The 12,176-nt window shown below is 33.8% G+C and overlaps 1 protein-coding gene across 1 annotated transcript; it reads left to right on the top strand.

The window, feature by feature from the left end:
• The first annotated feature begins 1,199 nt into the window (after positions 1–1,199).
• Positions 1,200–10,660, top strand: LOC107048349. Its single transcript, XM_015271492.1, has 4 exons — positions 1,200–1,390; positions 4,377–5,583; positions 7,187–7,490; positions 9,873–10,660. Exons 1-4 carry the CDS (start codon positions 1,263–1,265, stop codon positions 9,959–9,961), a joined length of 1,728 nt encoding a protein of 575 aa, XP_015126978.1. The 5' UTR covers positions 1,200–1,262; the 3' UTR covers positions 9,962–10,660.
• Positions 10,661–12,176: the final 1,516 nt, after the last annotated feature.

A 12,176-nucleotide genomic window follows, 5' to 3' on the forward strand; every position in this document is an offset into this window, starting at 1 on the left:
AAGTCAACAGAATTCGATTTTTCTATATAATTTATTCTTTACGTATATTCTCTACAGAATTTGCTCGACTCAAATTTTCTAGGTTTTTTTCATTTTTCTTTTCTTCTCAAGAAAATCCAACGAAAAAACTTAGAAAATTTGAGCCGAAGAAATTCTATGGAAAATATCTCAATAAAATAAGTTATAAAGAAAAATTGAATTCTATTGACTTTTTCTACAGAATATTTTCTATTGAACATTTCAATAGAATCGGCCAAAAACTAATAGAACAGCTCAATAGAAATTCAATAAAATTTTCCAACGAATTCAATAGGTCTTTCTATTAAATTTTTTCGGCCGAGAGTGTGGAAAAGGGACGTTTTAGGCACGCGAAGCGTAACTAAAAAGTTACGTTTTCGCACGGCATGATGAAAAACTGTTTTTGCTTTTAGATTCTGCCTTGCCACATGTGGCATTTCGGTGGACAGGTAACAACGGCGATTTTTCGCTGTCATTGTCCACGTGAAGTCTATACAGCGACATGTTGCACTTGGTGGTTGTTGGGAAATCGTGCATGAGGTTTTTCTTGCAGCCGCGGTATGCGATTCCATTTCAACGATCGTAAACTCTTATAGAAAAGATTATAAATGAAAATGTTTATAATCAGAACATTTATAATCATTTGGTTGATGTAAATGATTCATTTGAAAATCAATAAAGAATTTAAAAATTATTTCAGACATTCAGTAGCAAAATTTTACAATAGAATCGGCGAAAAATCAATAGGGGTGGGTGGGGCAAAACGGCCCCCCTTCAATTGTCAATAATGTCATGTTTCAACTTCATTTTGAAGATAATTTTTCATTCTTCAAAACGAGCTCTAACTCATCCCAATCGGATTATTGAATCGGGAAATATTGACGATTGAAGGGGGGCCGTTTTGCCCCATCCTCCCCTACAAGTCCAACCGAAATTCTATGAAATTTTGTCGTACGTCAGTTCGAAAAAAGGACTAGCTTCTCGCTCTGATCATAGATGATAACATTACAAAATTTCCAAACCGGTGGTATTATATGACGTAACCTTGAACTTGACTAGCGTATTGGTTTCTCTCGGATTGGTACCCGGCTGAAAGTTCACAGATTGGGAGTGTCACATTTCGTGACTTTTCACGGCAGTGTCGCTCGCGCGGTGCTCCCGACGGCTCTGATAATTGTAACTCCGTTCTGTCGTGCCCCATTATTATATTAATAATTGGTAGGTGATAATCATATCAATTAAAAATGGATCCAGCTGTCTTCCCGGAGGAGATATGGATCAAAATATTGCTCTACTGCGATGTACCTGATATTATAGCCTTCGGTAGTACTTGCAAATATCTGAGGAAAACATCGGACACCGATTATCTCTGGTAAGTGAGGTTAACTCATGTCAAATCATTAATTTTCCAATCACTCGGCACCGACAACTCCCTTATTATAACATAATCATAACTTCAAAGGTGTTTATCCATTTTCCGAAAATCCAAGTTTTTTATGTTTGAGGAAAATTCGGCATTTTTTGCTTCCGAATGGAAGCAGTGTAATTGTTCAAATTTAAGTTTTGAATTTTTTGTGTTAGGTATATTGATCCATTATGATCCAAAAAGTTCGAAAATGCAGTTTTTAGACCGTGTCCGTACGCCTGTGTATATATATATATATATATGTGGTAAAGTTTTTCTTTAATTGTTCGCTAATGAATGGATGAAATTGAATCTTCTTTTTTCAAATGTAGTTATTGTTGAGCCCTACGCCATTAATTAAAATTTAATCCATCGATTAGTTTTTTGAATTTTTTCGAAAATCTGTTGTCCCACTATAACTAAAAAAAATGTTCTGAATTGATTGAATGATGGCTTAAAAAATTTGTTTGGGAAGTCCCTTTCACTGCGTTCGAAGAGGAAGGCGATAGCAATAATCGTTATTTTGATTTATTCGAATATTTTCAAGAATTTTGCATTTTTTGAAAATCAGAATTCCGGGATATTTTTGAATATCATGCTTCAAATCAATTCAATCGTAGCTTAAAATGTTTGTTTTAATTCTGTTAAGGCGACGTTAAAAGATGATTACGATAGCTATATTGGTTGATTTGATTTTTATGATGATTGTTGAAAATTTTGAATTTTTCATGAATTTCCTTGAAAGTGAGCTTTCTGATGGTTTCTTCAAATGTGATGTTTCAAAATCATTCAATTATGTGTAAATAAAGTTTTCTATTAATATTTTATCGAAGGGCTGAGGAGAGAGATAGAACTGTAAAAAAAACAATCGGTTGTATAGAAGAAAAGGGATAAGAAGAATAATGATGCTGGTAACATTCAACTAAGTTGAAAATCTGACAAAATTAGGTAAAAAGAAATCTTATTCAATTTAATAAAATACATGATAGAAGGAAATGATATACAAAATAACAATTCGAAGCATATTGCTAATTTATTAACAAAAATAACTATATTAGATGAGGTATTCCATGCCAAATGAGTCAACGGCCGACCCTCACCCTCTTGAAAATTGATGGCAATTTTTTCTACGATTGGGGGGCTTGAAAAACTATCTCTCAAATTTTTTAAGATTTTTTTGACAGCCCAGTTCGGAGATTTTTTTTTTTCAAATTGTTCGGTTTTTTTTACAATAACTCGAGTTCTACTCATCTGTTTTCAATTTATTAGGGATCAAAATTTTCCATTTTTCACCACCACCAAATTTTTTTTTTCATATTTCGTTTTAAAAAATGTTTCCCAATTTCTCCTATTTTTATGTTTTCATTCAAAAATTCATTATTTATGGTCCATAAATACACTCAACTAAACGCAAAATTTTGTCAAAAAACTTACAAAATTAAAAAATTAGCGTTGTGGGCATAGGAAAATTTGAAAAAAGAATAGAAAAAAAAATTACCCCACACATATACATAAACACATAGCTACGGACACCGTCTAAAAATTGCCTTTTCGAACTTCTTGAATCATAATAGGTCGATATAACACAAAAAATCCAAAACTTAAATTTGAACGATTACAATGCTTCCTTTCGGAAGCAAAAATTGAGTGCCAACAGTTTTGGATAAACATCCTTAATCCATATATCAACAACAAAATGTGGACGTCCGCATAAAAAGAAACCACTGTCGATTCTAGTTTCCGAGATATTCACGTTTTTTGTCTCAGCAACTCCCATTTACATCAATATTAAATAATTTTTTTCATCGTCTCCAGCGACGTCATTGTTGACCCTATGAGGATCATTTTAGGCTACAAATGTGCTGAATATTATCAATATGGATTTGATGAATTTATTCGGCTTTGCGGTCATTCGTGGTTCCGTCGTGCTACTATTTGAATCCCATCAAATGCGAACTTTAAACTGAGAAAGGGACGCAATTCATTATCCATTCACTCCCAGTGGTTCAGGAGATGAGATTCACAGCTCGACAATGTTTTAATTAGTCGAAACACAAATTTAAAAAATTCAGGGCTCATCGCGTCGATCGAGTGGGATCAATATTATCAATATTACCAGAGCATACATAACTATATTCACAAAGTAGTCCTTGTTCATGCGGACGTCCACAAATCACACATGAAAAAATTGAATATAAAATCTACAGAATTCGCTAGAAAATCCTATTGGAATTCTATGGATTTTCTATAGGATTTCTATTGGAATTCTATTAAAAAATTCTACTTATTTTTTGCACTGATTCTATTGCATATTTGGCAGGAAAAAGTCAATATATTTTGAATTTCTGTTCGAATTTTTCAATCGATCTAAGTCGACTTAGCTTCCAATTGAGTTCTCGTTGAATAACTCGGAATTTAAGAAAGATAACGAAATTTTTGTAAGATCTTTTTCGATAGTCTTCACTTTTCTTTGCAAAAAGATTTTTAAGAAAATTTTGCCAACTCCTTTAGAATTTGAGATATTCATCGAGAACTGGTGGTACAATGGAATTGACTTAAACCGTTTGACCACTTCACTACTGAATTATTGGGCACAAATTTTCCAAGTTTTTTCCGCCTGATTTTGTTTTGTTTTGCATTGCAAAATTCGAGTGGAGAAAACGTAGAAAATTGATGTCCAAGCATTCTTATAGACTAAATCTCAAGAGAAAAATTCAAATAGAAATTCGAAATCTATTGACTTTTTCTTATCGAATATCCAACAGAATCAGCGCAAAAAACAAATAGAATTTTTCAATCGAATTCCAATAGAAATTCTATAGAAACCCCCACAGAATTGTCCAGCGACTTCGCAAAGTTTTCTATAGAATTTTTTTATACGTGATATAACCGACTATCGCAGAAGACACTATATCAATTACCAATCGATTAATGAAAGCCCATTGATTCCCAGGAAAATGAAATGGCTCCAGTTGATATCAAAAGTCCAATTCCGCTTCCCAGACATAAAGTGTCTCCAACTGTTGAGTGTCAGCTTCAAATCCATGTGTTATCGTCTTCACATGGTGATAACTCTCGGCGAAAACCCACCATTCCCAAAATGCTACCACTGCAGTGGCTATACCTGTCAACGCAACTGTGTGGAGGGATCCAGTGCAAAAGTTGTGATAGAAATTGGCAACAAATATACCTGGGTAATAACCCCTCATTTTGGTCTACGAAGGCACTTTTCTCTCTTCGGCATTCCCAAGTGCGACAGCAAAACCCACACAACGTATCAGGGCCCTGTTGACAAAGCCCCGAGTGGCAGTGGAACGAGTCGAGTCAAGTCTGATTACAAATCAATAGCTAAGAAATTGAAATCCCTGAAATTATCGGAATTGACAACGACGAAGGGGCCTTGTACATATAAACCGAGTGGTCCATTCTGTGTTTTTTGTAATTCTGTGAAGCTTTACAGGGAGAAGAGAAGATTGGCTGCACATCCGTTGGAGTCCATGTGCTATGCAAAAACAAATCCACTTTATCAGAAACTCGTCAATGGATATTGCACAGATACTGTTGAAGTGCTTGGAATACCAAATGTCGATGTGGTGAGTCCAGCAGAGGCTCTCCTCAGTGAGGGATCGTTTCAAGTCCTCAAGACATTCGTTGATCATCTGTTTCATCAGATGGGATTGACTGCTACCCTGAGAAAACCCAATGCTGTTTTAATGTTCTGTGAACCTTTGGCGATGCATCCTGTTCTTCGAAAACAGCTGCTGCATTATTTGTTTCAAGAAGTCAAGGTTGCCAGGGTGTGTTTGGTACCCAAACCACTGGCTGCGTGTGCCATGCTTGATGTTGAGACCTGTGTGGTGGTGGACAGTGGGGCGTTGAGTACGACTGTTGCTGTGGTTATTGGGGGGAGGGTGATGCCCCATCGGTGGAGACTTTTACCTGTTGGGGGGTGGCATGTGGCTTATCATCTCAAGCAAGCCATGCACTGGCAGCCCAAGGAGTATCATCAGATACCGATCTCTCATCTCGATACGATGGCTGTCAAGGAACGGTGTCGGTTGAGCTATAATATCGAGAATGAGGACATGAAACGGGGACCTGTTAAACGGGAGCATATCAATCTTAGGGTTGATAGCTATGCGGATTATAAACAATTTTGGGTAATTAGTGGGTTTATCTTTGGGATGAGGGGGTAATCACTCTGGAAAAAATTGTACGACGGATTTCAAGACAACAATTTTTGAAGGATTCTGAAACATTTTTGGGGGTTCCAAATCTCTAAAAATTCAGACAGAGAAAAACAGCACAGCTGTCAAGCAAGTCTTACTTGTGCCAAAAAAATTGTTTGTTAAACATTAGGGGAGAGGGGGGCAAAACGAAACAGTCGAAGTACGACTGTTTGACGTAATTGAAGCAAAAAACAATTTTTATGAACTTTTGTTTATTAATTTTTTCCTTCCGAATGCACGCATTGCAATCCTTCGATTTTCACATTCTCTAATTTTGATTGCAAATGATATAGAATAGTCTGAAACGTAAAAATACGAAGTTTGACGACCATGTCTGTATATGACCACGTCCACCGCCCCCTTCCTGGTGATCAGTTGTTAGAAAAGTGAGTAATTAAGTGGCTAAAGTAATTCCAAAAAATATGAAATTTTGTCAGATTATAGGTCTTAATGAGGACTAACTCTATGCAAAATTTCAGCTCGATCGATCTAATAGATTCGTTTTTAAATCTTTTTCCGCAAATATCTTCAAAACTAGTGGACCGATTTCGATTTTTTTGTTTTCAAAATATTCGCTTCAATGCCTTCTATCTACAGTAATCAAAACATATACACCCGTTCATACAAAGTTTTTGAGATATTCCCATTTTCCCGTTTTTTCATAGGAAAACTTTGTAAACATTCTAGCTTGTGCAAAAATCGAGATATCAGCTTGAAATTTGGACAGAAAATATGTATACCCGCTCATACGAACTTTTCGAAACATTGGAATTTTAATAGCACCCATGGAGGTGGCAGTAACCATCTGAAATTTTTGCTACTATTTAGTGTTGTAAAACTATAAAATTGTAATATTTTAGACCATTCGGAAGCTCGTCATCAATGTATTGATGGCAAAAAAAATAAAACATCACTCAGTGACATGTTCACTGTCACATGGCGCGCTATCATATGCTCGCTGTCCCCTTCTTGCTTTATTATTGGGACTACTGATGAAAATAATAATTTTCCATTCACTACAATGGAATAATAATTTTCTATTTTCTATTTTTTATTTTGATTACAAGAATTACTGAAAAACGACGAGCAAAATAAAACGCGACATAATTTTGGAAATTAATGTTTTTCCACTTTTTTTCTTGAGAATTCGGTATTATGAGCACCTAGGGGTTGAACAAAAATACTGAAAATATGCTTATAGATGGTAGAAAATCGAAAATTTTGACGTGTCATAAATCAAAATCGGATGAATAGAACTGGAGTTATTGAAAAAAAAAAAAAGAAAAAACAAAGAAAAAATCATATCTCCGAAATGAGCTGTTAAAAAAATCTGAAAAAATTTAGAGATAGTTTTTTTAGTCCCCCAATCGTAGAAAAAACCGAGATCAATTTCCAAGAGGGTGAGGGTCAGCCGCTGACTCATTTGACATGGAATACCTCATACATTTCTTGTAGCTCATAAAGTTCTTTGAAAATATTTGTAGAAACGCAATTCATAATTTTGTTTCATGCTTTTCTCTCATTCAATTCACAGAAAGTTTCCTTGGGACCAGAGCTCTACATAGCCCCAGAGATGATGTACATCAGTCTGGGCCTTCCTCAGATAATAAAAGACGTAACAGCAGGACTCAGTGAAGATCTCATTCAGGATTGTCTCTCGCATATTCTTCTGACCGGTGGCAATACCGACCTGTCTGGCTTTGCACTCAGGCTTCGAAAAGATCTTCGTGAAGTATTACCGGAGTATGGATCAATACTTGAAGTACGAAGTTGCCCTGGTACACACAGTTGGAACGTTGCCATGGGATCCACGTATGTGCCACTGGCCGTTCACCCCGGTAATTATTATCTGATTATTTCATCAATGTCAGTTTGACTAGGGGAAGACAAGGCATGAAAGCCGAAACCCGCATGATTGGAGAATTTCAAGAATTTATTCAGTCAACGTATATCCAAAGAAAACGGGTTTTTCTTACGATTGTCAACATATTTTTTTATAGATAATGTTTATAATGTTCCCCAGCTATTGACAAAAATTCAAACTAGCTGTACTATACAGTTTAGGAGATGATAAATAATGAAATGCGGGTTCTAGCATGCGAGGCATAGGTCAAACGGGGGTTATAGGTCTTCTCGAACTCGATTTTTTCATCCTATGGAAAAACGGTTCTCACGATGCTTTTAAAAAACAAATCCGTGGTAGATTGATAAATTCCGAATACGGTGAAATTTTTGTAAAATTTTATAGTACTTAGTTCTGCGATATTCAACTCTAAACAAGTGGGAAAATGCTGTTGTATTGTATATAGTATAGTTATTTTTGCTAATAAATTAGCACTATCCCTCCGAATGGTTATTTTGCACATCATTTCCTTCTATCGTGTATAATTCATTACTTATTTCATTTTATTAAATAGAATAAGATTTTTTTTTACCTAATTTTGTCAGTTGATAATCTTCAATTTAGTTGAATGTTATCAGCATCATTATTCTTATTATCCCTTTTCTTCTAAACAACCGATTGTCTTTTTTAGTTCTACCTTTTCCCTCAGCACTTCGATCAAATGTCAATAGAAAAATTTTATTTACACATACTTGAAGGAATTGGAAGCATCACATTTGAAGAAACTATCAGAAAGCTCACTTTCGGGGAAATTCATGAAAAATTCAAAATTTTCAACAATCATCATAAAAATCAAATCAACCAATATAGCTATCGTAATCATCTTTTAACTTCGAGTTGATGGCATCAAAACAAACATTTTAAGCTATGATTGAATTCATTTGAAACATGATATTCAGAGATATCCCCGGAATTCTGATTTTCAAAAAATACAAAATTTTTGAAAATTTTCGAATAAATCAAAATAACCATTATTGATATCGCCTTCATCTTCGAAATCGGTCAAAGGGACATCCAAACATTTTTTTTAAGCCATCACTCAATCAATTCAGAACATTTTTTTTAGTTATCGCAGGACAACCGATTTTCGAAAAAAATCCAAACATTAAAAAAACGAATCGATGAATTAAGGCCCGGGTGTACTATCTTTCGAATGTTATTTGCATTTTTTTATCTTTTGTAATCCAAAATTGTCAATTGAGTGGTACATCATGTAGAAATTCCCAAAAGTTATGATAAAATGATTTAAAAAAATAGAAAAAATTCTGAACTTTTTCAAAGAGCGTTTTTAATTGAGATTCAGAATGAGTTGAAAAAAGTGGAAATTACAAATATCTGATTCGCTGTGGCAAATTATCTATTAGCAGTCATTTTCCATGGTGGATAACAAAACACTAACTCCTCATGGCCAGTGACAGCTAGGTATCTCAATTTTCAAAACAGTGGTATGTAGTCATCTGCCATTTGTATGTGATAAAAGTGTGATGAAAATATTCTTCAAAATATTACAACTTTTTTCAAAGAGCCTTTTCCGTAATAAATGTCTGTGCAGTGTGGGAAAAGATTTATGAAATTAGTCTTCCCCCTGCATGATATTGGGTGAGAGGCCGCCATTTGTCACCGTAAATCAGATACCTTTTTCAATTTCTTGTTATTCAACTTATTCTGAATAAAAATTAAAAATGCTCTTTGAAAAAATTAAGAATTTCTTCTACTTTTTTTTGATTATTTATTCATAAGTTTTCAAAACTTCTGCATGATGCAGAATTCAATTGACAATTTCAGATGACGAAAGATGAAAAAAAAATCAAGATAACCTTCGAAAGATGGTACACCCAGGCCTTAAATTTGAAATGAATGGGGATCGATAGGGCTTAATAATACCTACATTAGCGAAGAATTGAAGAAAAACTTTAGCACACACATACGTACGGACACGGTCTAAAAATTGCATTTTCAGACTTTTTGAATTACGATGGGTCAATATAATACAAAAAATCCAAAACTTAAATTTGAACGATTACAATACTTCCATCCGGAAGCAAAAAGTTAAAATAGGATGAAAATTGTGATGCGATGAGCGATTTGAAACTAAAAACGAAATTTCACCTCGACATTTGGCTTCGAAATGCTCTTTGCACCACAATTTTTACCCGATTTAATTCGTTTTTATTTTCCTTAGATGCCATGGAATAAAAATAGGTAGTTTTTACATTATCTCGAATAGATCGTGCAAAAATTTTTTTTCTTCTCAACAACCGAAGATGTCCAAGTTTCACCTTAGTACCCTTAATAAATCTTTGCATTTTCATTGCAGATAAAACACCACCGGAATATGTCGAGGGCAATCCCTTCTGGTTATCTAGAGAGGAATATGTTCTCTTTGGATGTCAATCGCTGGAGTAAAGAGTGAAGTAGCTGGTGATTATCATAATTAAGAAAGAAATTAAATCCTGTTACTAACTGATGAAGAACAGGCTATGAATTAGAGAATTCATTCAAATTCGCTAGAAAATTCTATTCAACTTCTATTCAAAATTCAATAAGTTTATCGTCGATTTTATTGAAAAATTCTGCAACTCTTCTGTGCGTTTTTCCTAAATGAAATGTTCAATAGAAATTATTGTGTGGAAAAAATCATCAGATTTAGAAATTTCTATATTAGTTATTCTATTGCGATATTTTCTGTAGTAATTCTTTGGCACATATTTTCCAAACTTTTTCGCTGTATTTTTTCTTTTTCTCATTAAGGGCCGGCCGCATCAGAATATATATAATCAAAGGGATTCCTATAGAGAATATCTTCATAGAGTAAATTATTTAAAGAGTTCAAAATCTGCTAATATTTTCTATTAAACATTTATCCATTTTTAAGGAGAAATCGCGATGAAATTTGATAGTTTGGGGATTGTCTATACCATGCTGATAATTTTACTACTTATTTTTTATATTTCAACAATGAGAAAAAATCCAGTTTTTATTTTATTTTTTCATTGACGACATGTGGCTGTACAGGCATTTTGAGTACCACACATATGAAAAAATCGTATAGAAGTTTTCTATACGGATTGCGTGTAGAAATTCTGTAAGATTTCCGTATATGATATTCGCATATTTCTAAATGAATATTTTCTATACGAATTATTTCTATGCATAAATTTTTATATAAAGTTTTGTTTTCATATGAAAGATATCTAAACGCTCCAGAGAAAAACGAAAGAGAAATATCCGAATATCATATACGAAAATTCCATAGAATTTCTATACGCAATCCGTATAGAAAATTTCTATACGATTTTTTCGTACGTGCACATACATAGTAGAGTGACGAAAGAAAATATGTGAGCTTTTTTGAAAATTCCAATTTTTCGGTTTTTCCTATTTTTGCTTCCGAATAGAAGCTTTGTAACCGTTGGTTTTGACGATCTTCTAATTTTGCTTGGAAATGACGTAGATGTCACGTGAAGATATAATGTTTTCAGAAAATATGTGTATGTATGCCCGGATGTGTGCAAATTTTTCGAAAATTTTTTATAAATCTTCACAGAAAAAAGACTAAAGTCAAAGCTAAAAATCTAAAATTTCACCTTAATCTGTCAAGTATTTTCCGAGATGGAGCAATTTTTCTAAAATCTTTTTTCCTCAATATCTCGAAAACTACGTGACTGAATTGAATTTTTTTGACGTTAAAATATTTCTTGTAATAATAACTATCAAATCAAAGTACAATATTGCTGTTACTCGGGATAGTTTGGTAATAATCGGCATTTTTCGTTTTTACGAAAAAATCGTTCTGTGCACGATAACTCCCGAAATAATTTAGATAGCATCTTGAAATTTGGTGAGATTGTAGCTCTTATGACATTACAGGATGGGATTGTGGGTAGGTGAAATTGGACAAGTGGTTTAGAAGATATTTAACTTTTTGTAAAAAACTATTCTGTTCAATATCTCCCAAACTATAGGTCCGATTAATTTTTTTTTTTTTTTTTTCAAAATACTCGCCTTGCCGCCCCTATCAAGATCAATCAAAATATAAATATCCGTTCATTAAAATTTTTCGAAATATTCGCGTTTTCATATTTTTTTTCAATTGACAGTTAATGTGGCATTCCATATTACGCGTAAAACTTGGAATAAACACCCGCGATTCTGGTTACTAATTAATATTATTGAGTCACACTTGTGTATAAAATTTTGTGTCGATCGTTTCAACACATTCTGGTATAGAGCAATTCATCCAACACTCTTTTTTCCAAAAAGTCGCACATCGTCATTTTATATATTATTTTCGCCTCTGGAAGCTTATTCTCGACTTGTTTTACTCCGCATTGATGGAGACGATAATATTGTGGTGTGTTGCCAATTGCAGGCCATGATGCATCAATAAACTACAATTTTTTTGAATTTTTTCAATCACTCATTTGACAAAACTGCCATACTAATGATCAGAAAAATGAAAAAAATTGTAGTTCATTGGTGTCTCATAGCCTTCAATTTGCGCCATACTAAAATACTATTGTCTTTACAAATTTCGATTAAAAAAAAATAAAAATCGAAAAATCGAAATTGAAAAAAAATCAGATATTTTTTTCCGTCAATATATTACGTGTGGGGAAAC

The sequence above is a fragment of the Diachasma alloeum genome, unplaced genomic scaffold, assembly GCF_001412515.2.
Source record: "Diachasma alloeum isolate Michigan unplaced genomic scaffold, Dall2.0 Dall_scaffold_00187, whole genome shotgun sequence".
NCBI classification, from domain to species: domain Eukaryota; kingdom Metazoa; phylum Arthropoda; class Insecta; order Hymenoptera; family Braconidae; genus Diachasma; species Diachasma alloeum.

Excerpts from the sequence above, each read along its gene's own strand:
- LOC107048349 (XM_015271492.1), top strand. The coding sequence starts at position 1,263 with ATGGATCCAGCTGTCTTCCCGGAGGAGATATGGATCAAAATATTGCTC. Across the intron at positions 1,391-4,376 it reads TCGGACACCGATTATCTCTG|GAAAATGAAATGGCTCCAGT; the intron begins GTAAGTGAGGTT and ends ATTGATTCCCAG. Across the intron at positions 5,584-7,186 it reads CGGATTATAAACAATTTTGG|AAAGTTTCCTTGGGACCAGA; the intron begins GTAATTAGTGGG and ends TTCAATTCACAG.